Source organism: Microcaecilia unicolor, chromosome 10, assembly GCF_901765095.1.
Source record: "Microcaecilia unicolor chromosome 10, aMicUni1.1, whole genome shotgun sequence".
Classification (NCBI taxonomy): Eukaryota; Metazoa; Chordata; class Amphibia; order Gymnophiona; family Siphonopidae; genus Microcaecilia; species Microcaecilia unicolor.
The window spans coordinates 108,611,918-108,637,111 of NC_044040.1; the positions used below are offsets into that span (position 1 = coordinate 108,611,918).

At 49.7% G+C, this 25,194-nt stretch overlaps 1 protein-coding gene across 1 annotated transcript in view; it reads left to right on the plus strand.

Moving 5' to 3' along the window:
* Positions 1 to 25,194, plus strand: part of STAG1 (stromal antigen 1) — a 1,758,022-nt gene that overhangs the window by 373,584 nt on the left and 1,359,244 nt on the right. The window contains 1 exon segment of the mRNA XM_030215628.1: positions 7,921 to 8,072. Coding sequence (XP_030071488.1) covers positions 7,921 to 8,072 — 152 coding nt within the window.

Below are 25,194 nucleotides of genomic sequence, written 5' to 3' on the forward strand. Positions count from 1 at the left end.
GTCGATGCGCTCCACTCTGGACAGCCCGGAACAGCCTCCTCGCCCGGAACAGGTTCTGACGTCGACGCCTGCATCGACTTCCATGCCTTTCCCCGCAGCCGCTCTGAACGAGAGCCTCCGGGCCGTTCTCCCAGAGATCCTGGGAGAGCTGTTGCGCCCTACCCCTCCGGTACCGGCGGTGCTTGCGCCACCGGTACCGTCGAGCGTGGCGCCGGCTGGTCCATCACCCAGGTTGAGGTCCCCGACGTCGGTACCGCGTGCGGTGCCGACCGCGGCCACCTCCCAGGAAGGCTCCCCGACTACGTCGGCGGAGGGAGCTTCGCCGATGCGGGCGAGGGAGTCTACCTCTCGACGCCCCCATCGTGGACGTGGCTCCACGGAGTCGAGCCGGGCGAGGTTGCAGACACAGGTCCGTGAACTTGTGTCTGACACCGAGGGTGAGGCCTCGTGGGAGGACGAAGAAGACCCCAGATATTTCTCTGACGAGGAGTCTGAGGGTCTTCCTTCTGATCCCACTCCCTCTCCTGAAAGGCAGCTTTCTCCTCCTGAGAGTCTGTCTTTCGCTTCCTTTGTCCGGGAGATGTCTACGGCCATCCCCTTCCCGGTGGTTGTGGAGGACGAGCCCAGGGCTGAAATGTTTGAGCTCCTGGACTATCCTTCTCCACCTAAGGAAGCGTCCACTGTTCCCTTGCATCATGTCCTGAAAAAGACATTGCTTGCGAACTGGACCAAGCCATTAAGTAATCCCCACATTCCCAAGAAGATCGAGTCCCAGTACCGGATACATGGGGACCCAGAGCTGATGCGCACTCAGTTGCCTCACGACTCTGGAGTTGTGGATTTGGCCCTAAAGAAGGCTAAGAGTTCTAGGGAGCATGCTTCGGTGCCCCCGGGCAAAGACCCTAGAACCTTAGACTCCTTTGGGAGGAAGGCCTACCATTCTTCTATGCTCGTGGCCAAGATCCAGTCTTACCAGCTCTACACGAGCATACACATGCGGAACAATGTGCGGCAGTTGGCGGGCTTGGTTGATGCTCTTCCCCCTGAGCAAGCCAAGCCTTTTCAGGAGGTGGTCAGGCAGCTGAAGGCGTGCAGAAAGTTCCTGGCCAGAGGAGTTTATGACACTTTTGATGTTGCGTCCAGGGCCGCTGCTCAAGGTGTGGTGATGCGCAGGCTCTCATGGCTGCGTGCCGCCGACCTGGAGAATAGAATCCAGCAGCGGATTGCGGACTCGCCTTGCCGTGCGGACAACATTTTTTGGGGAAAAAGTCGAGCAGGTGGTAGAGTCTCTCCACCAGCGGGACACCGCATTCGACAAGTTCTCCCGCCGGCAGCCTTCAGCCTCTACCTCTACAGGTAGAAGATTTTTCGGGTGACGGAAGACTGGTCCCTATGCTTCTGGTAAGCGTAGGTACAATCCTCCTTCCCGACAGCCTGCGGCCCAGGCTAAGCCCCAGCGCGCTCGCTCTCGTCAGCAGCGTGCGCCTCAGCAAGGCCCCGCGGCTCCCCAGCAAAAGCAAGGGGCGAGCTTTTGACTGGCTCCAGCAGAGCATAGCCGACATCCAAGTGTCAGTGTCGGGCGACCTGCCAGTCGGAGGGAGGTTGAAAGCTTTTCACCAAAGGTGGCCTCTCATAACCTCCGATCAGTGGGTTCTCCAAATAGTCCAGCAAGGAAACACCCTCAATTTGGCCTCAAAACCTCCAAATTGTCCACCGGGAGCTCAGTCTTACAGCTTCCAGCATAAGCAGGTACTTGCAGAGGAACTCTCCGCCCTTCTCAGCGCCAATGCGGTCGAGCCCGTGCCATCCGGGCAGGAAGGGCTGGGATTCTATTCCAGGTACTTCCTTGTGGAAAAGAAGACAGGGGGGATGCGTCCCATCCTAGACCTAAGGGCCCTGAACAAATATCTCGTAAAAGAAAAGTTCAGGATGCTTTCCCTGGGCACCCTCCTCCCCATGATTCAGCAAAACGATTGGCTATGCTCTCTGGACTTGAAGGATGTCTACACTCACATCCCGATACTGCCAGCTCACAGACAGTATCTGCGATTTCAGCTGGGCACACGCCACTTCCAGTACTGTGTGCTACCCTTTGGGCTCGCCTCTGCGCCCAGGGTGTTCACAAAGTGCTTGGCTGTAGTAGCAGCGGCACTTCGCAGGCTGGGGGTGCACGTGTTCCCATATCTCGACGATTGGCTGGTGAAGAACACATCCGAGGCAGGAGCCCTGCAGTCCATGCAGATGACTATTCGCCTCCTGGAGCTACTGGGGTTTGTGATAAATTATCCAAAGTCCCATCTTCTCCCAGTGCAGAAACTCGAATTCATAGGAGCTCTGCTGGATTCTCGGACGGCTCACGCCTATCTCCCAGAGACGAGAGCCAACAACTTGTTGTCCCTCGTCTCGCGGGTGCGAGCGTCCCAGCAGATCACAGCTCGGCAGATGTTGAGATTGCTGGGCCACATGGCCTCCACAGTTCATGTGACTCCCATGGCCCGCCTTCACATGAGATCTGCTCAATGGACCCTAGCCTCCCAGTGGTATCAGGCCGCCGGGGGTCTAGAGGACGTGATCCACCTGTCCACGAGTTTTCTCAAATCCCTATATTGGTGGACGATTTGCTCCAATTTGACTCTGGGACGTCCCTTCCAAATTCCTCAGCCACAAAAGGTGCTGACCACGGATGCGTCCCTCCTGGGATGGGGAGCTCATGTCGATGGGCTTCACACCCAAGGAAGCTGGTCCCTCCAGGAACGCGATCTGCAGATCAATCTTCTGGAGTTACGAGCGATCTGGAACGCTCTGAAGGCTTTCAGAGATCGGCTGTCCCACCAAATTATCCAAATTCAGACAGACAACCAGGTTGCCATGTACTATGTCAACAAGCAGGGGGGCACCGGATCTCGCCCCCTGTGTCAGGAAGCCGTCAGCATGTGGCTCTGGGCTCGCCGTCACGGCATGGGGCTCCAAGCCACATATCTGGCAGGCGTAAACAACAGTCTGGCCGACAGGTTGAGCAGGATTATGCAACCTTACGAGTGGTCGCTCAATTCCCGTGTGGTACGACAGATTTTCCAGGTGTGGGGCACCCCCTTGGTAGATCTCTTCGCATCTCGAGTGAACCACAAAGTCCCTCAGTTCTGTTCCAGGCTTCAGGCCCACGGCAGACTGGCATCGGATGCCTTCCTCCTGGACTGGGGGGAGGGTCTGCTGTATGCTTATCCTCCCATACCTCTGGTGGGGAAGACTTTGTTGAAACTCAAGCAAGACCGAGGCACCATGATTCTGATTGCTCCTTTTGGCCGCGTCAGATCTGGTTCCCTCTTCTTCTGGAGTTGTCCTCCGAAGAACCGTGGAGATTGGAGTGTTTTCCGACCCTCATCACACAGGACGAAGGGGCACGTCTGCATCCCAGCCTCCAGTCGCTGGCTCTTACGGCCTGGATGTTGAGGGCGTAGACTTTGCCTCTTTGGGTCTGTCAGAGGGTGTCTCCCGCATCTTGCTTGCTTCCAGGAAAGATTCCACTAAGAGAAGTTACTTCTTCCATTGGAGGAGGTTTGCCGTCTGGTGTGACAGCAAGGCCCTAGATCCTCGCTCTTGTCCTACACAGACCCTGCTTGAATACCTTCTGCACTTGTCTGAGTCTGGTCTCAAGACCAACTCTGTAAGGGTTCACCTTAGTGCAATCAGTGCTTACCATTACCATGTGGAAGGTAAGCCGATCTCAGGACAGCCTTTAGTTGTTCGCTTCATGAGAGGCTTGCTGTTGTCAAAGCCCCCTGTCAAGCCTCCTACAGTGTCATGGGATCTCAATGTCGTTCTCACCCAGCTGATGAAACCTCCTTTCGAGCCACTGAATTCCTGCCATCTGAAGTACTTGACTTGGAAGGTCATTTTCTTGGTGGCAGTTACTTCAGCTCGTAGAGTCAGTGAGCTTCAGGCCCTGGTAGCCCAGGCCCCTTACACCAAATTTCATCATAACAGAGTAGTCCTCCGCACTCACCCTAAGTTCTTGCCAAAGGTCGTGTCGGAGTTCCATCTAAACCAGTCAATTGTCTTGCCAACATTCTTTCCCCGTCCTCATTCCTGCCCTGCTGAACGTCAGCTGCACACATTGCCTGCAAGAGAGCATTGGCCTTCTACCTGGAGCGGACACAGCCCCACAGACAGTCCGCCCAATTGTTTGTTTCTTTTGATCCCAATAGGAGGGGAGTGGCTGTAGGGAAACGCACCATATCCAATTGGCTAGCAGATTGCATTTCCTTCACTTACTCCCAGGCGGGGCTGGCTCTTGAGGGTCATGTCACGGCTCATAATGTTAGAGCCATGGCTGCGTCGGTAGCCCACTTGAAGTCAGCCTCTATTGAAGAAATTTGCAAAGCTGCGACGTGGTCATCTGTCCACACATTCACATCTCATTACTGCCTGCAGCAGGATACCCGACGCGACAGTCGGTTCGGGCAGTCAGTTCTTCAGAACCTGTTTGGGCTTTAGGATCCAACTCCACCCCCCGAGGGCTCTGTTTGTTCTGTTCCAGGCTGCACTCTCAGTTAGTTGGTAAATTTTTAGGTCAATCCAGTTATGTCCTCGCCGTTGCGAGGCCCAATTGACCATGGTTGTTGTTTTGAGTGAGCCTGGGGGCTAGGGATACCCCATCAGTGAGAACAAGCAGCCTGCTTGTCCTCGGAGAAAGCGAATGCTACATACCTGTAGAAGGTATTCTCCGAGGACAGCAGGCTGATTGTTCTCACAAACCCGCCCGCCTCCCCTTTGGAGTTGAGTCTTCCCTTGAAGTGTATTGTCTTGCTACATACTGGACTGGCCGGCTCGAGCCGGTTTCGGGCGGGAAGACGGCCGCGCATGCGCGGTGCGCATGGGCGCGCGAGGACTAGCAAAGGCCTTTGCTAGTAAACTTTCCGATGGAGGGGGCTGCCGAGGACGTCAACCCATCAGTGAGAACAATCAGCCTGCTGTCCTCGGAGAATACCTTCTACAGGTATGTAGCATTCGCTTTCACAACATCCTTAAGGCAAAACAGATAAAACAGTGGGAAACATTTTCTCTGTACTCCCTATGCATAAGAAGCTTCAGCTTTTGCACCATTCCATGGTCATCAAATCCCCTCTGAAAAAGAGCCAAAAGGTGGTAGTGTCATAATTCCACCTTAACCAGTCATTTTGCCAGATTCTTTCCCAAACTCATGCCCATCCCAATGAAGCACATTGACGCTTTGGTCTTCTGTCTGGAGCAGACTAAATCCCATAAGACAGTCCACCCAGCTTTTTATTTGTTTTGACCCAAACAGGATGGGGGTGTTTTTTGGGGGAAACACACTTTATTCAGTTGAGTAGTAGTCTGTATTGCCTTCAGTTATGAGCAGAGTTGCTCCTTTGTGCCCCAGGGAGGGATGCGAGGACTTGGGAAGCTTTGGGGAGTAAAGGGTTCCAGAGTGCTATGCTAGCGCTAGCCTCTAACATACATTCTTACCAGATCTTCATGACCATGCACTTGAAGTCCTTGGTGAAAAGGTATAGTGAAGTTAACTGATAGTCTACCATCTGATCAAGGAACCTTGTGAATCAAGTATATCTATTGTTTTTTGTTTTTTTTTTTAACTATTTTCAAAGATTGTAATTGTAATTATAATTTCCTTTCTTATTATTTTCATACATTTCTTTTCCTTTGTATTTTAACTATTTTATTATTGTGGGCATGTCCTTTTAGTGATATATCAAACGGAAATAGACTAAACTGAACTCCAGCAGCTAGTAATGAAACAGTGGGGATTTCAAAAGTACATGGCACAAGGCAGCCTATGATGATTTTGATATGCCATCTATGGCTCCACCATGGGTACTGTGATGGGCAGAGTCAGTTATGTGCTTCAGACCTTGATCTGGTGGTTCAGGAAAAGCTGGCGAATGTCCCCTGCTGAGATGATAATCTTTTTTGTGACAAAGTAGAGGAGGTCACCAACCTCCATGAAGAAGCGAGCTGGTACCATTAAGTTACTCTCTTAGACCTCTCCTGCTGTGACCTCCACTTCTAGGATATATATAGGCATTGGACAGAGATTTAGGGGCCCTTCCCAGATGACCCAGAGCTCCCACTTCTGTCTAAGGCAGCACGGGGCTGAAGTCTTAATCAGCTCCTCATTCAAAATAGGTGATGAGCTTTTGACTGGCTCCAGGAGAGCATAGCCACAATAAAAATGCCCTTTCTGGATGGCCTTCCAGTGGGAGGGAGGCTGAATTGTTTAAAAAAAAAAATGTAACCCCTTTGTAATCTCAGATTGGTGGGTTCTCCAAATAGTCTAGGTGGGTTACTGTTTCCATTGGGGGGAAACTCCCTCCAGATTGCCTACTAAGAGCCTCAAAATTAAGCTGTCAACACCGGGAACTACTTATATGGATGCAGTTCTTTTATAGTCCTTGTGGTCCTATCCATTCCACTATGGCCATAATAGGAGGATTTCATCTCATCCTAGACCTCGGGGCCCTGAATAAATATTTGTCAATGAAGAAGTTCAAGGTAATTTCCATGGGCACCTTGATCTTTATGATTCAGGAAAAAATTGGCTGTGCTTTCTGGAAACCCTGACCACGTTGGCCCTGTGTGTTTGGAATTTTGATCTTAGTAGTTATTTAGTGCTTTCATTTTGCTTGTTTATCATGATCTGAGTTTCTCATTTAGTGATGGTAAGGGTTCACCTTTTCCTTATAGCTTCTTATATTTTTACACATGTACATGATTGTTAGATTTTATATACTTATATGCATGCTATTATATTCATATTTTAATCATTTATATGTTTATTATCTTATTTATGCAATTATTTGTACATTTATCTATTTTTTTATATGGCTATAATTTCTTAATACAGACTCCTGATGCAGGCCAATTAGCCGAGATATGGCCTGTGTTGAGTTGTGTTGAAAACACCTGTTAAAGGATTTTTGAACGAACTTGAGCAGCTTGTGGTGTTTTAAAGTTATCCATCAAAGAACTTTTAATGCAACTTTTTTTTCACTTCCACTGTTATTGATATTGAAAATACGCTAAGTTCCACAGAGATTGGAGTTCATAGGAGACCTGCTAGACGTGGCTCAGGTTCAGAGCTTCCTTCCTGATCAGAGTGTGGATGCATTAGTTATCATTGCAGTGCAGCTTCATCAAAGCCAACAGCTCACAGTTTAACAGATGTTTGTTATGATTCTGTTTAACTCTGCTAGTCAGACAGGGGAATGCCTGGAACAGTTCCTGATTGGCCCATCTGGGCTGAGCTAACGTCAGTCTGATCTACTTAAGCTTACCCTTCCCTACAACCCTTGCTTTGGCGTTGCTGTTTTTTTTCTGAAGCCTTACCTTGCGCTGTTTGAGCTTTTGCTTTGTGTGTTGTGGAGTGGAGGACTAGCCTAGTGGTTAGTGCAGTGGACTTTGATCCTGGGAAACTGAGTTCGATTCCCACTGCAGCTCCTTGTGACTCTGGGTAAGTCACTTAACCCTCCATTGCCCCTGGTACAAAATAAGTACTTGAGTATATGCCTGCTTCCATTGTAACTAGCAGCAGAGACTGGAGATAGGATCCAGCCAATGGGAACGCAGTGGTAGCGGAAGACAGGAAAGAAGCGGTAATTACAGGAAGGGAGGAAGTGATATGGAGGAAGGTTTTGTCAAGGAGGTTAGGTGATGAAAGTATTGAACACTAATGTCTGCTTATTTCTGGGATAAAACAGCATAAAATGTTTTGTACTTTTTTGGGATCTTGCCAGGTATTTGTGACCTGGATTGGCTACTGTTAGAAACAGGATGCTGGGCTTGATGGACGTTTGGTCTGTCCCAGTATGGCAATACTTATGTACTTATGTCTTCTCTCTCTCTCTCTCTCTCTCTCTCTCTCTCTCTCTCTCTCTCTCTCAGCCATGAAGCTTATGACAGCTTTGGTGAATGTAGCTTTAAACCTCAGTATTCATCAGGATAACACTCAGAGGCAGTATGAAGCAGAACGCAACAAAATGATTGGTAAACGAGCCAATGAAAGGCTGGAACTGTTGCTACAAAAACGGAAAGAGGTAAGCTATATGTAAGTGTCATAGACTTAATTATAGTTGCAGACTAGTTCACTGCTGGTAGTTGAAGCTAAAATCCAGTGACCTTGAATATACTTTTTTTTTTTTTTTTTTTAATTCTAAAAACCTGCTCCTGAAGGTCCAGTTGTGCTTTTTGTTTCGCGTATTTCTGAGTGACATACCCTCATTGCAGTATTTTCTAATTTTCTAAAGGATTTTCTTTCTCCCTCATACTCCTGATCCTGTGCCATTCACGAACCATTACCTTGTTACTTTTGAGGTTCTTGGTTCATCTTCTCTTCCTATTTGTTCATCACCAAAACCTATATATAACAAGACATTTTCTGCTGTTACATAGCCAGCTTCTGTCTTTGTCTTTGAATAGTTTCTCTGACCTTCCGTTAATTGATCAAGCCGTTCGCTGCAGGAATCATTAGATAAATTAGCTGCTCTTAAACTTTCCTGTTCAACGCTGACTAAACATAAACCTTTGTTTGGCCGTCAGTTGCAGCAGCTTAAACATCAGTTACATCATCATGAGCGGCTGTGACAGAAGCATAGTACAACGTCATTACACTTAACTTATTTTATTTATTTATTTAGGCATTTATGTCCAACATTTTCCAATTGACATTGTTTCAGTGTGTCTTACAAAACCAAATAGAGTAATTACATTTAATGGGATGATCTGTTTTGGTGATAGGAAAGAGAGATTGGAGTACAGATTAGAGATGAGAATCAAGTTAACAGGGATTTATCTGAGTAACAGGTTTTTTTCTTTGGGGTTCCCATGAGTCTTTGTAGAAGAACTTTTTGAAGAAGAACATTTTGAATGTTTTTGGAAATTCAAGTAGTTGTTCCTAATTTTTAAGGATTTCGGGAGTGCACTTCAATTCTGTGTGCATAGATATGTGAAGCTCTATCAGTAAGCAGATTTGTATCGTAGTCCCTTGCAGTTGGGAAGTGGCGTGCGCGGTAGTTTGATTCTGTTTTTATTGCACATTGGTAACAACTGCCATATATTTTGGAGCTAGATCAAAAATGATTTTGTAGACCAGTATACATAACTTGAAGGTTATTCTTGCCTTTGACAGGAAGCCAATGTAAGGCTTGGAGTTGTGTTGTAGCGAGATTTTCTGTGAATTAGCTGTGCAGCTGTGTTTTGTGCCATTTGTGTAATTTTCTTAAGATCTGATATTTGCACCCGGCATAGATTCCATTGCAGTAGTCTAGGTGTACTAAGGAAGCATGCAGTTATTGGAAAGTAGCCTCTTATGCATCGTAGTTTCCACATTGTTGGGAACACTTTTGTTACAACATTTGTTGTTTGAAGGTCAGGTTTCTATCTAGTGTTATCCCTAGGGCTCTCAGGCTGTCTGCTATTGGGTGGGTATATCCTTTTAGAGTGATGCTGGGGAAGGTGTTCTTGCAGTAGGTGGATGTGAGGATTTAGGAATTGTGTTTTCTGTTTGTTAGTTTTGATTTGAAAGCATTTGCCAACGATTCTAGGCTATTCATTCCTTGGGTTATTTTGGTTACGATTCCTGAGCTATTGCTGCTTTGGGGGGACAGTCTGAATCGGTTAAGCTGTTCTCTCGGTGCGGGAGCCGGGCCCCAAGGCAAAAAGCAGTGTGTAGATTTGTTGGCCCAACTATTGGGGGACGCCTGTCCCTTATTCGGGAGGAGTAGACCAAGGTCACTTCAGACAAATGGATTTTGGAAGTCATTCAAGGTGGCTATAAGCTTGAATTTGCTCACCCCTTGAGGGGGGGGGGGGGGGCCTTCCTACAAGGCCACTGTCAAGCGAGTGGTGGTTCTGGAGACACTCTCCAAGCTGATGTGTTTGGGAGTGGTCATCCCGGTGCCACCCTCCGAGATCGGTCAGGGTCGCTACTCCATCTACTTCTTAGTTCCCAAAAAAGGCAGAACTTTCCGCTTTGTTCTCGATCTCAAGTCTGTCAACAAGGCTCTGCTGGTACGGCATTTCTGTATGGAAACTGCACTCCTTGGTGGCGGTTCAACCAGGGGGAGTTCATGACTGCTCTTGACCTAAGAAGGTGTATTTACGTATACCCATTTGGCCGCCTCATCAACATTTCCTTTGCTTTGCAGTTCTGGGTCAGCATTACCAGTTCCGAGCCATGCCTTTCGGTCTGGCAACAGCACCATACACCTTCTCCAAGATTATGGTGGTTGTTGCAGCCTTTATGAGGGCTGGGGGCATTCAATTGCACCTGTATTTGGACGATTGGCTTATTCATGCTCCATCCCACAAAGAGTGTTCAGGCTACGGAGATGGTGCTACTGCTGCTGCACGCTCTGGGTTGGGATAGTCAACCTTAAGAAGTGTCAACTCACTCTGTGCAGTCCTTGGAATATTTGGGTGTCCTATTTGACACCCGGGAGGGCAGAGTGTTTCTCCCAGAAGCATGCAGGCTGAGATTAGAGTCAGCTTTCTTCACAGCTCTATGTTCTGGCTTTGGCTCCCAGAGCTTGGGATTATGTGCAGGCTGGGCTGACTTTAGAGGGTCATGCCACGGCTTACAATGCCAGTAGCCCACTTGAGATCTGCCTGTATTAATAAGATTTGCAGAGCTGTGATTTGGTCTTCAGTCTACACATTCACATCTTTTTACTGTCTAGAGCAACATACCCAATGCGACAGCTGGTTTGGTCAGAGAGTCCTGCAGAATTTGTTTGAACTCCTTGCTCCCTTGTTAACTGTTGCTTCACCTTCACAACAGGCCTGTTTTAGTTGTTAGATTTATTGGTTCACTAGTAAAAGAGGCCCGTTTCAGAGCAAATGAAACGGGCGCTAGCAAGGTTTTCGTCGCCAACACCCCCCCCCCCCCTCCCTCCCTGGCCAACCCCTTCGTTGTTCTGCCATTGCTCCGCTCCCAACGTCATGACGTTTTGAAACAGGTGGGAAATCAGGAGACGAAAGGCAAATTTTGGTTCCAAACAAGGCAACTTTATTGCTAGCAAGTGAACAGCACCGAGTAGCCTCGGGACACTGTGTGTCATAAATCATCTGACGCTTACATTTATACTTCCCTACTGGGCCTGCGCATTTGGCCCCTTACACGTCATACCTGTCAGGCGCAGTAAACATTTGTAGTTCTTACAGTACAAAATTGTAGTCCCAGTACATACACACGTCATAACACTAAAATGATACTGACAAGAAAAACGAAACTTAGCAGCTTATTCTTCACACACACACAATGCTCCTTTCTAGCACAGGAGATAAGGTTCGGCTCAGGAATGCAGGGGGGTGTCAGCACCCTCCAAGGTCGTCTATTCAGATGGCGTTGCTACAGGCAAGCTGGTCTTGTATAGGCCTTGCTAACTACTGTTACAAGCTATATGTCTAATAGCCCTGCATTCTGTGTTTTCATTAGTAAACAGCAACTTCTTTCATTAGTAAACAGTAAAACTGGATAAGGCACAAATGTCCAGTGCAGTAATAAGGTGTGGCCAAACAGCCAAAAGCAGAGGTAGAGTGCATAAGTAAAAGTCCATCAGTAGGCACAAAACATGAGGTTGTACTGTTGCTCAGTAGTATTCAGGTAGTACCGGCGTTCCACTCCTTCATTCCCCCCTTTTGATACTTGAACATCCATTCTGGTGGAGAGTATCACCTCCATGAACCCTGAAAAGGAAAGAAAGGACAAGGACAGTTAGCGAGGGAGGCAACAAGCGAGCCCTAAGCCCTTGCGCAGCCGTTGGTTGCTTCGCCGGGGTTGAGACGGAGGGCCCCTAGTGGAATCCCCCCCCCTTTGTAGCCGGTCTTTTGCTGGCACAAGGGTGATGGCCCATTGAGTGACTCAGGGGGTTCAAAGTGCACATCAGCCACAAGGTGCTTCATCGTCAGCTTCATCAGACTGGGGAATGGGGGAGTACATCTGGAGAGCCATAAGTTGGGCAGCAGCACGGCGGTCAGCGATGCTTTCCATGGTGGAGCGGAGACACCTGAAAACTAAGGGAAGAGACAAAGGTATTATTAGGCAAGACAGCAAGAACAGGCCACCCATGACGAGGAGGCCTTGCAGGCTCCCGGAGGTTGGGAGCCAGCTGGTGAGGGAGGAAGTCCAATCCCACGCACTGTTCCAGGTCTGGACGGGGACGTGGGCTAGTTTGACCATCCGGTCAGTTATCTCCCTGATGACATGGCTCTGGTCATCAATCTGTAAGCAGCAATTACTGAGGTTAAACTTGCCACACACCCCGCCCTCCTGGGCTAAGAGGTAGTCAAGAGCCAAGCGATTTTGGTAGACGGCGGTAATGAGCTTAGTGTTCTGTCGAGCTAGGATATTGAGGGCCAGGGCAGAATCGTTAGTAAGGATTTCGAGTACGGCCTGTAGGCGAATAATGCGATTCAGCATGTAGATAGGGGTGCGGTACCCGTATGTACCATCTTCAGCCCATGTGGCCGGTCCATAGTAGTGAATGATACGTTCAGGCGGCCACTCGTTGTCCTTCCAGTCTCCAATCTGTACTTTGGGCTTGATGATTGGAAAAGACCGTTTTCGTCGGGTAGGTTTATCAGGCCCCTTTTCCACGTATAGGGGGATTCCCAACGTTTCGCCGACTTGTATGGGCAGAAGGAAAAAACTAGGTCGGACCGTGCCCAAGAGGCAGGTACCGTACCAGCGGGTCGGGAGTTGTTCATAGGCCCTGCGTCCGCAGATATAGTAGTAGCCCGCCGGGGCTACCCACTTGAGGGAGGCGTTCCCTCCGTATGTCCAGGTCGTGTTCAAGGTGGGTTCTGTCCAGATAGGCTCCGGGGCGGGCAGGTTGTCCGTTTGCCACCAGGTCGTCCGGCTGCCATTATACTGAAGAACCCCCGTACAAGCAGAGTCTCCCACTGGTACAGAGTAACGCTTCGATGGCGCTCGACTAGCGCAGAGGGTACCTATGATATTTGTTCTCAGGGCCCATTCGTACGGCTTCGGCCGTTGGGGAAAGGTAATGTTAGTGGTGTTGAGTGCATCCCATGTGTGTTGTCGAATCTCTCTCGCTTCCCAGGGCCATTGTTCACCCATGTCGGTACCTCCACAGACGAAACAGTTGGCAATCCCGAGGGAGAGGGCGATGTTTTCAGCCAAATTGAGGAACATATTTCGGGCTTCTGGGGAAATGGGGAATTTAGTCTCGGTCTGCTCAGCACGAGCAATTTCATCAAATACGTCTTGGTAGCCGACAACAGTAGTCTGGTAGTGCGTAGGAGGCTTCGTTTCGAGACTCTGATATATGGTATATATGTCAACGGATCCATTCCTCCGCCGTCAATGCCGAGGCCCCACGTTCCTCTCCAGGGCATGTCGTGTCCTCGGATGGGCCAGTCTAGGGACACATAGTTACCAGAACCTCGACGAAATTCGCCCAGGCCGGCGCATCCGGCATATCCTCCTCCCGTATAAGCACATACTCGGTCCCAGCCCGAGGCTCGAGTGTCGCCGGCGCATGGGAGCCACACCCACGGGGAGCAGCATCTCATGTCTGGACTGAAGGGGCAGACATACTTGTGGTCCTTAACGTATGCCTCTCGCCAACTCTGGCTACCACACTTGCGAGACCAAGGGTGCTTGTCCATGGCGGCACAGACGTCGAAGGTGAGGGTTGCTACAGTTTGGATGCCACCGACAAGGATACGAGTAGAATTAATGTAATACAGAATGCCATCTCCCTCGACTCCCGGAGGTCCGGCCACATACGCAGGTAGTCCTACGCTGAGGGTGATATTGTAGTATCTTGGTTTGGTAGGGCTGTGGCAGATAGTGAGATTTCCTTGGAGGCATCTGTGGAACTGTTGGAGGCCATTCGGAGTGATGAGGGCACAAGTCGGGAGAAACTGGCAATCGCCTTCCGGGGGCTGCGTCTGGTGAATGAGGGTAGTGACTAGGTGATATCCTCCCTCTATACGGTGGCGCACGAGGCGCAAACATTCAGTGCAATTCAGGCTCAGGGTGGCAGGATGATAGCTCGGAACTGCACACAGGAGAAGGAAGATGGTCAGCATTATATATGTGGTGGGAGGTATCCGAGCTTTTGCAGCAAGAAGATAATGAGGCCCACGATGAAGGCTGCGATAAAGAGAGAGCCAAAAACGCAGTGGGTCCAGAAACTGAGTTCCTGTTGCTGGGCAGGCATGAATCTGGTGGTTCACGTCTTTCTTAGAGTCAGCCGTAATGGAGCGTCAGGATGTTGGTGCGCAGTCCAACGCTTCAGGGTGCTGCTAGTGGGAGCAGCAGGCTTCAATCGGGTCCAATGTATCCACACTGGGCTTCCTGCAATTTTAACAGCGGTGGAGGTCGTTAGGAGAACAAGGGAGGGCCCCTTCCATTTTGGCTTGAGGCAGTCAGATTCATCCCACTCTTTTACCCAGACCTCGTCTCCCACCCTGAACCTGTGCGTAGGATTGGTGAGGACCAAGGGAGCTACTCTTTCAGTGTACTGCTGGATGTCTTGCACTACCTGGTGTAAGGCTCTCATCTGTTTCACTAAGGAACTCTCACCCTGTATCTGCAAGGAATCGGGAAAGGAGGGTAGTGGTGGTGGCCTAGCATACATCATCTCGTAGGGAGTAAGGCCGGTAGCCTTGGGGGTACACCTAAGATGCAGCAAGGCCAGTGGAAGCAGGTCGGGCCATTTGGCTTTTGCTTCTTGGCATAGCTTGGCTAGCTGGTTCTTCAGGGATCGGTTAGCCCTCTCCACTACTCCACTGCTTTGGGGTCTCCAGGCACAATGCAACTTCCAGTCGAGGCCCAGTCTGGTACTGAGCTGTTGTGTTACTTCGCTAGCGAAGGCGGGACCGTTGTCAGAGTTTATTTGCTTGGGGAGGCCGTATCTGGGTAGGATTTGATGAAGCAGTAGGGAGGTAACTTCTTTAGCCATTTCCGTTCTAGTAGGCTGGGCTTTAATCCATCCGGTGTAGGTACACACGGCGACGAGGATAGCTTTGTAGCCGCGCGCCGGGGGCATGTGTGTGAAGTCAATCTGGCACACGTGGAAAGGGCTGGTGCCTCGGAGAACATGTCCTGGCATAGGGCCGGGCCCCGTTCGAGGGTTGTTACGGGCACAAGTCGCGCATCGGCTGGAAGCGTTTTTGGTCCACAGGGATAGTTTGTTGATGTAGTAGGTCTTCTCAAGTAAGCGCCCCAGGGCGTCCCTTCCCAGGTGGGTGCGGTCGTGAGCCTCCTTGGCCACCGTCCAGGCCAAGGCTTCGGGTATCCATATGCGCCCATCCTGTAGTATCCACCAGCCATTGCGTGACTGTAGACCCTCCTGTTGGGCCCATTCCGTTTCTTGGGGGGTGTAAATAGGGGTCTCCGTAGGGAGCTGGACGACGAGTACGGGGTCAGAAGGGTGAGAGGAGTAGGGGAGCTGACTTGCCCTTTTTGCAGCGTCGTCTGCCCGCTGATTTCCCCGGGCGATAGGGTCCGTTCTTCCAGTGTGGGCCCTGCAGTGCATCACAGCCACCTTCTTCGGCTTCCATACCGACTCGAGTAATTGGCAGATCTCAGCGGCATTTGCAAGTCCTTTCCCTTCAGCTGTTAGATATCCCCTCTCCTTGTACAAGGCTCCGTGCACCTGGAGGGTGAGGAAAGCGTATTTGGAGTCGGTGTAAATGTTGACAACTTTTCCTTCAGCCCACAGGAGGGCTCTGGTGAGGGCGATCAGCTCCGCCTTCTGGGCTGATGTTCCGGGTGTCAGAGCCATAGCCTCGATCACATGGTCCTCAGACACCACCGCATAGCCAGCTCTTCGAATTCCCTCTACCACCTGGCTGCTTCCATCGGTAAAAAGGGTGATGCCCCCTTGCCAGGGTTGATCCTTCAGGTCAGGTCTGCTCGAGTGCACAGTGGCCATTACCTCTTCACAGTCGTGGAGTGGTGGTTCAGGGGCCGGAAGGAGGGTGGCAGGATTGAGGTTGGTCGTGTCCAGGATTCGCACCTCCGGATTTTCGCACAGGAGGGCTTGGTATTTGACCAATCGGGAGTTGGTCATCCATCTGGGTCCGTGGCTCTCGAGTAGGCCGCGGATGGTGTGGGGTGTGGTCACAAAAAGTGTTTGGCCGAACGTGAGTTTATTGGCCTCGTATATCAGGAGACAAGCAGCCGCAATGCTTCGTAGGCAGCCCGGCCATCCTCGTGCCACGTTGTCCATGCTCTTGGAGAGGTATGCTACAGGGCGTTGCCAGGTACCGACCAGTTGGGTAAGGACTCCAAGTGCCAATCCCTTCTTTTCGTCGATGAACAAGTAGAACGGCTTAGTCACATCTGGCAGTCCGAGCGCTGGTGGGGCCACAAGGGCCTCCTTGAGGTCCTGAAGGGCTTTCAGTTCGTGTTTCTCCCACTGGAGATTTTGGCCCTCGAGTTCAGGTCCTTTCAGTTTGGCGTACAAACTGTGGGTCAGGATGGCAAAATTGATAATCCAAATGCGGCAATATCCAGCGGCTCCGAGGAGTGCCCGTAGTTCCTTCTTATTTGCAGGAGTGGGTTGGTTGCGGATGGCTTGGGTTCGGGGGATACCGAGCCTTCGGGTTCCTTCTCGGAGGCGAAACCCCAGATACTCGACTTCGATCTCGCATATCTGTGCCTTCTTGCGACTGGCCCGGTACCCCTGGGCTTCCAGGGTCTTCAAGAGGTAAAGGGTATCTTCTGCACAGTCCGTGTACGTTTCACGGGCCACCAACAGGTCATCCACGTATTGGACAACCGGCCCATACTCGTCCTGATACGTCCTCAAGTCCTGGGCGAGTTGGTCGCCGAAGAGGGTAGGCGAGTTCTTGAACCCCTGAGGAAGACGGGTCCATGTATATTGCTGCTTGGTTCCCGTCTGCAAGTCTTCCCACGTGAAGGCAAACAATTTCTGGCTGTCGGCGGCGAGGGGGATGGAGAAGAAGGCGTCCTTCAAATCAATGACACTGTACCACTTGGTCTGAGATGGCACTTGGGCTAGGATGGAGTATGGGTTTGGTACGAGGGCAACTATGTCGGCTACCTGGTTGTTGACTTTCCTCAGGTCCTGGACGGGTCTGTACTCGGATGTTCCTGGCTTCTTAACGGGCAACAATGGGGTGTTCCATGCGGATCTGATTGGTTTAAGGACTCCCTGTTGAAGGAGTTTCTGTAGATGTGTGTGCATACTATGCCGGGCTGCATAGGGGATGTGGTATTGTCCTTGGTTGACAACTTGAGCATTTGGTTTGAGCTCAATCCAGATGGGGATAGCGTTAACGGCCAGTCCGCCGGGGTTCAATTCCGCCCATACATCAGGCACTTCATCCATTATGGCCCGCCTCTGCTGGGCAAAAGGGGTGTTCTGGTCGTAACGGCAGTCGCCGGGTCCCACAGTTGGGGGAACATGTAGTCTCCATTCTTCTCTTACTGGACAGATAAGTGTTACTGGCCGATCTTCAAAGCGAGCTTCCACTTCACCCGTAGTCTTGAACTTCAAGGTGGCCTGGAGCTTACAGAGTAGGTCTCGACCAATCAAGGGGACCGGGCATCCAGGGATGTGTATGAACTGATGGGACACCATCGTCCCTCCGATCTGGACTTGGCGCTCTTTGAGGAGGGGGGCCGCAAGGGATTTCCCGGAGGCCCCCACAATTGGTATAGTTTCTTTCGTGGCTGGGGCTATGGCAGTGGTGATAACAGATCGCTGGGCCCCTGTGTCTAGTAAGGCCTTCATAGATTCTGTCCCCACCCGAATTTCCACCAGAGGGTCAGTGGGGACTCTGCCCTCCCGGTTTCTTCATGCTGTGCCGTCTCGGGTAGCGTCCACAGCCATCTGCCATTCCCTCCGGTCATCCCGTCCTCTCTCTCTTCGGCCCCTCCCACGGCCTCGCCTAGGGGCCCCCGTACGGTCGCCGGTCTCCTCCTCTCTCTGCCGGTCCCATGATTCCTCTTCTCTCGGGTTGTCCCGTATCTCCTCTGGACAATCAGCCCACCAGTGTCCTTCTTGTCGGCAATTTGCACACTGGTTACGCCCTATGGGGGACCGCGTTCCTCTTGTTCTCCTGCCCCTCCCCTTTGGTCTAGACCTCATTCGTTCTTCCAGCACCGTAGCCAACACATCTGCCTTCTCCCGCATCCGTCTGGTCGATTCCTTCCGGGCCTCCACCTTTTCCTCCTGGTCGCGATATCCGAACACGCGATCAGCTATAGCTTTCAGTTGGCTGAGGCTCATCCCTTCGAACCCCTCTGTTCTCTGTAGCTTTCTTCGTATATCCGGTGCCGACTGGCTAACAAAACTCATAACCACGGTTGGGAGGTTCTTAGGGTCCTCGGGATTTATCGGGCTGTGCCTCCTAAATGCTTCCATAAGTCGTTCAAGGAAGTCCCCTGGACTCTCGTCCTTTTGTTGGACCACACTGTGGATTTTTCCCATGTTGGTAACCTTCTGCTTCCCCTTCTTTAAGGCGGCCAGGTACGCCTGCTGGTATCGGCGGATAAAGGTTTGGCCTTCGGCGGTTCGGTAATCCCACGTGGGGGCAGCGATGGGCGCCTCCGTTTCTAGTAGGTTCTGTAAATTGGCATGGGCCGGATTCGCATCCCGGATGGCTTGCTCCATATTTTGTTGTAAAAGGCGGCGTTCTTCAGAGGTCAGGATGTGGGCGCTCAACTGCCTAAGGTCGGCCCAAGTTGGATTGTAGCTGTATATAATGCCTTCCACCAGCTCTATCAGCTGCTCGGGTTTCTGGTCGTAGGACGGCCCATGGAATTTCCAGTTATACAAATCGGCACTTGAGAAGGGAACGTGGCTATAGACTGTTGATTCGATGGGCTGGCCCCCCCCTTCTGCCGGGTTAGGGGTATAGGTGGTGGACTGTCGGACTGGGAATAAGTGGGAGGTTCCCCCTTTTCGGCTGGACGGAAGGGCCTGTTGCGGGCTCGATTGGGGGAACCGAGTAATATTCTTCACAACCCGTTTACTCTTCCGTGTGGTTGCGAGGCCAGGTGACTCAGGTGAGGCTGGGCGGGACGTCTCCCCGGCATCCGACTCTGACCCGGAAGTCCCGGCGTCAGCGGGGCCTTCTGCTAGGCCCGTAAGGTCAGGGTACATAGGAGCATAGGGCGGCGGCGCAATGTCGTCTTCGTATGCTTCCGCCGTAGCAAGTATCGGGGCTTTTGGAGGCTTCTTCTCGGCCGAACCCTGAACTTTCCCTGCGGTTTTCTTTGGGGGTTTTTTCCTAGAAAGTGTGTTGGTAGTACTGGGCGTAGTTCCTGCCTTAACTCTGGTAGCAGGGGGCGTGGTCTCAGTGGCTTCAGTGCTAGGGGCGGTAGGCCGTATGGGGGCGGTCCCTGCGGCCTTCGGGACGGCAGCGGTTGCCGAGCTTTGGAGAGCGAAGGCATGGGTCGGCAGGGTTCTAAGTTTGGTTTTCCGGCCTTTTCTCTGCTTTACCAACATAAGGGCGGCCTTTTCTACCTTCCGTTGGGCCCAAGCCGGCGGATCCCGGACTACATCCAACCACGCTTCTATGTATGGAATGTCCTCGGGGCAGCCTGGGTTTCCCTCAATTATAACAATATTCATGACCGCCGCCACTTTTCATACTCGAATGACCCTTCCGGGGGCCATCCAGCAATTCCTAGCCCTGGCCACATAAATTGACATCTCTGTATCATCCCGGCCCTGCTACATTTATCTAGGTCGAACACTTCGCTAAAGTGTTCCGTCATTAAATCTAACGGTGAAGACCCACCCCCGCCCATCCTAACCTGAGTGCCAAAGGACAGGTGACGGACAAAGGGGGAAAGGGGAGGTGGAGGAGTAAGGGGTCTCGTTCCACCAGACACAGAAGGGTCAACACTCGGCCTGACCAGGACGCGGTCGCCCGGCCTGGAACTGCAAGCCCACTCACACACTTTCATACGCCACAAGAAACCCCCCCCGTTCGTTCGCCGCTCGGTTTCGTCGCCGGAGCCTAGTGAGTTTCGGGACCTAGTCGGATACCAATAGTCCGTATTAGTCACTGGCTAAAAGAGGGTGATCACGCCTCTTCTTCGGTCCTTACTGGGCCGGTCACTACGTAGAGTATACTCGCCTGTCCGCCGGGGTCGCAGGCCGCGCCGTCGTGCGCTTCTCCCTGAAATAGAAAAGGTGCCTTGTCGGAACCACACAGCCCCCTCTACAGTCAGGCAGAGTTGATCGGCCCTCCTCCGGGAGATGGACGCTGAAATCAGCGGTGGCCACTCACCACCTCCTCGGGTGGGAATCGATGACCCGATCCGACTGCAGTGGGGGAGGGGAAGAATATAATCCGATTCCCCTTTCTACTTCTGTCCCATCTGGGTCGCCAATGAAACAGGTGGGAAATCAGGAGACGAAAGGCAAATTTTGGTTCCAAACAAGGCAACTTTATTGCTAGCAAGTGAACAGCACCGAGTAGCCTCGGGACACTGTGTGTCATAAATCATCTGACGCTTACATTTATACTTCCCTACTGGGCCTGCGCATTTGGCCCCTTACACGTCATACCTGTCAGGCGCAGTAAACATTTGTAGTTCTTACAGTACAAAATTGTAGTCCCAGTACATACACACGTCATAACACTAAAATGATACTGACAAGAAAAACGAAACTTAGCAGCTTATTCTTCACACACACACAATGCTCCTTTCTAGCACAGGAGATAAGGTTCGGCTCAGGAATGCAGGGGGGTGTCAGCACCCTCCAAGGTCGTCTATTCAGATGGCGTTGCTACAGGCAAGCTGGTCTTGTATAGGCCTTGCTAACTACTGTTACAAGCTATATGTCTAATAGCCCTGCATTCTGTGTTTTCATTAGTAAACAGCAACTTCTTTCATTAGTAAACAGTAAAACTGGATAAGGCACAAATGTCCAGTGCAGTAATAAGGTGTGGCCAAACAGCCAAAAGCAGAGGTAGAGTGCATAAGTAAAAGTCCATCAGTAGGCACAAAACATGAGGTTGTACTGTTGCTCAGTAGTATTCAGGTAGTACCGGCGTTCCACTCCTTCAGTTTGACGCGAGGGCGGGGCCCGGAGTGATGTCCCACCCCCCTCCGCCTCCCTGCCTCCCTCCCTGCCAACCCGTTCGTTGTTCTGCCATTGCTCCGCCCTCGAGGGCGGGGCCCGGAGCGATTTTGGTGGCTTCACCACCACGAACCTTTTTGAAGGAAGTCAGGGCTTGGCTTCACTGATGTCAGTGTCCTCAGAACGTTGAGGGTGAGTTTTATTATAGTAGACGTTGACCTTGCTATTCTGAGTCCCCATTAACCAAAGTTGTTTGTTTTTGGTGATCCTGATATCTGTGAATTCACAGATGTGAAAATCATTGTCCTTGCTCTACAAAAGAGAAAATCTGTTACAGGTGAGTAACTTCACTGTATGTGTATCTATATATTTATATTGCTATTTATTTTTCTATTTGTATGTATGTGTGTTTATATTTCTCAGAGAACAAGCAGGGCAACTGTTCTCACACGTGGATGACATCATCTGATGAAGTCCTATCTTTTACAAGAGAAAAACAACCCCCCCCCCCCCCCCCCCCCAAAAAAAACCCCAAACAAACAAAAAAAAACCTTTTCCTCACTTGTAGAGCTGTTGGTTCCTATATGTTGCTATGCTTGTCTTCTTCCAAAGTTTAACTGCTTTTGCCTTGTGTTTTTATGGTGAAATTGTTAAATAAGGGTGCCTTAGTTCCAGATCTGTGTTTTTAATGTTCCTACTGCAGAGTTTACTGAAGTTTAATTAGATTAATTTGACTCTCATTGTACTTGATCCCAAGTAGTGTCTGTGTCTTTAAGAGAGGGTCTGCTACCTGGAGAGCTGGGAAATCCCAAGAAGCACGCTTGTGTTTGTTGGAGCACTGCACAATTAAAAGCTAAGCTTTTCTGAAACACATGTTATGATTTTTGTGTTTGAATTGATTCATAGGCTCTAAACTGCTCTGTCATCTGTGTGTTCATCTCCCATGATAATCTCCTAACTTCTTTCTAACTTATACAAGAGAAAAAATAAACCCTCTCACCCCCTAAGCTAGCTCTCAATATAAAGGAAAATGAAGAGACAATCATTTATAATAAACCCTCTATTGAACTATCCTGCTCATTCATATCTGTTGCTTCTTAAACTTGTTAATCATATCAACATGACTTTCAGTGTAATATACATTGTGCTTTAGTCCTAAGGTAAACCATCTGGAACCTTAGAGCTTGTCCCATCTGTTTCCAAATATCGGCCATGAAAGACTAAATCAAGAAACTCAAAAAGGTTTTGGCTGCAATAAAGAAAGCATCCAGGACTATTCCCAGCCATGTTGCCACCAGCACTGCCACAGAGAATAAAATAGAGGAATAGATGGGTCACTGTATGCTCTTGTAAATTATAACTTGTTTCACAAAGGCATCCCTCCCCCCTCCCCAACCAACCTTTGTCCTTATATAATTCCTTTTCTGCATTGGATCATCAGGATGCTCAGAAAAGTACTGATGTAAAGCCAGAGGAAGGAATATACTCACTCCAAAAGACATCCCCAAAACAATGACACATCTGCTCAAAGCAGAAAATTCTTACTGATAGGAGACTCCATTATAAGAGGAATTAACTTTGAGACCATCCCAGTATAGTGAAATGCCTTCTAGGATCCTCTGCTACCAGAACTACCCAAATACTGAATGTGATCACACAAGAGTAAGGATTCTAAAATTATATTTTAATCCACCTTGGGACAACAATAGCAAGTTTGGAGCACAGTGTGTTCCAGAAACTTGGGGAGAGACTCAAGTCTTTGGTTTGGACTCAGCTTTTTCTGAAGTTACTAGTAAAAAAGGCCCGTTTCTGGAACAAATGAAACGGGTGCTAGCAAGGTTTTCCTGGGAGTGTGTATGTTTGAGAGAGCCAGAGTGAATGTGCGGGTGTGTGACAGAGTGAGACTTGTGTGACAGTGTGTGTGTGAGAATGAGAGTATGTGACAGGGCCCCCTCCCCTGTTCCTAATGCCCCTCACCCCGTTCCCTCCCCTCCTTTTCCTCCTCCTTCCCACACTTTGGGTTCCTTAAGGCTTTCAAAAGTCTATGTACCTCCGTGGCCCTAACGCCCAGTATGCGGATACCCCACCGCTTTCCTCCTCACCCCTCCCCCAAGATGTAATACTTTCACGTCCTTCATTTTTTAAAAAAAGTGTCCTATCTACCCTGTGTACAAATGCTCGGCATTCAGATTGTGTTCCTCTCATAAATTTTCATTTTTCATACATTCAAAACTTCCCCCCCCCCCTTCCTGAACACTTTTGGTTCCTTTAGTCTTTTAAAACTCTCCTATGTACCCTGTGTGCTAATGGCCAGCATTGAGATTGTTTTCCTGTCCCAAATTTGCATGTCTTTCAGTCATTCACAACTCCCCCCCCCCCCCCCTTCTCCAGTTTAACACTTTCGTTTCCTTCAGTCTTTTAAAACTCTCCTATGTACCCTGTGTCCTAATGGCCAGCATTGAGATTGTTTTCCTGTCCCAAATGTTCATGTCTTTCAGTCGTTCAGAACTCCCCCCTCCCCCATTTAACACTTTCGGTTCCTTCAGTCTTTTAAAACTCTCCTATCAACCCTGTGTCCTAATGGGCTGCACTCAGATTGTTTTGCTTTGCCAAATTGTCTGTCACTGAGGTCAGTGCGTGCCTGCCTAGCAGACCACTTCCGGCAGGCACGGTCCCAAGCACATCCTGTTGGAGGTGAGAATTATTATATAGGATTCCTACATATGGGAAGGTAGAGGAAAAACTATGTAAAACAGAGGAGTTAAATAAGTGGCTTGAAGCTTGGTGTTAAGATGAAGGTTTTAGATACATAGGAGAATGGGGAGGTACATGGGGAAATAGGCTGCTCTATAATGATAGACTACATCTTTGTGACAGAAAAAAGGATCTTTAGGGAGAAATTCAGATAGTATGTTTCTAGACATTTAAACTAAAGTGTGGGGGTGGCAAAAGGAAGCAAGAAAATCCAGAAGCTTACTCCCAGGAAAAAATGAGGACAGAGGGAAAAGTAATGTTAATATAGAAAACATCTTAACAACTCACTTAACACATGAAAAGCAATGAGCGCAAATGGTAGTTTAAGTAAAAAGGTTCAAGATTGGCAAGCCCTGATATTTGCGGAAAACTTGGGATATTGTTGTTGTTACAAAGACATGGTTCATTGATTTCCATGAATGGGATACAACCATCCCTGGCTGTAATCTTTTTTTTTTTTTTTTTTGGAAGGATATGGAGAGCTGATGAGGTTGAGGAGTGGTACTGTATGTGAAAAATAATAGAGCAACTGAAATGCAAGGAACCTGGAGAAAGGAAGAAACTATATGGATCATAATGGAAAGAGAAGATGGAACTTGTATCCACACAGGTGTGGCAGAAATGAAGAAACTGGACAAGGATCTGATCAAAGCTATCTATAAGCTTGGAATGACAGTAGAGGTGCTGCTGCTGAGAGATTTCAATTTGCCTGATGTGGATTGGAGCTGCCCATCAGCAGAATTTGAAAGAAACAGAGAGAGTGTGCATGACTGTCAAAGTGTTTTGTTCAGACAAATGGTGATGGAACCCATGATGAAAGGGTCAACGCTAGATCACAAATGGAGGAAGAGTTTCCAATGTCCATGTGGGTGCCCACCTAGGCAATAGTGATCACAAGAGTGAAAGCAGACTGCAGATACACAAAGCTCAAAGTACTAGATTTCAGACATGCTGATGGGGGAATACCTAAAGAAGGAGCTGATGCCATGTGTATGCATAGGTGAAGCGGAAACCCAGTAATCCAGTCTGAAAGCTGTTATAAATATTGCAATAGATCTTTATAAAGGAAACTGAACTAACAAACAAGTGGCCGAAAAAATAAGGGCAAAAGAGACTGCCTTCAAGAAATACAAATGATCGCAACAACAGGATCATGGAAAAGAATACTGGATTAAACTCAGAGAAGCGAAAAGGGAAATACAGCTAGTTGTCACAACGGTCAGGAATAGTGAGCCCTTGGGCTGCTGTCGATAACTGGCAGCAGCCGGCGAACCACCCCCCCCCCCCCCCCAAGCAGGGAGCAAGACTGAACACCGACAGACTGGTATAAGCAGGATTGGAGTAGCCGAATTGGAACTGAAGCAGT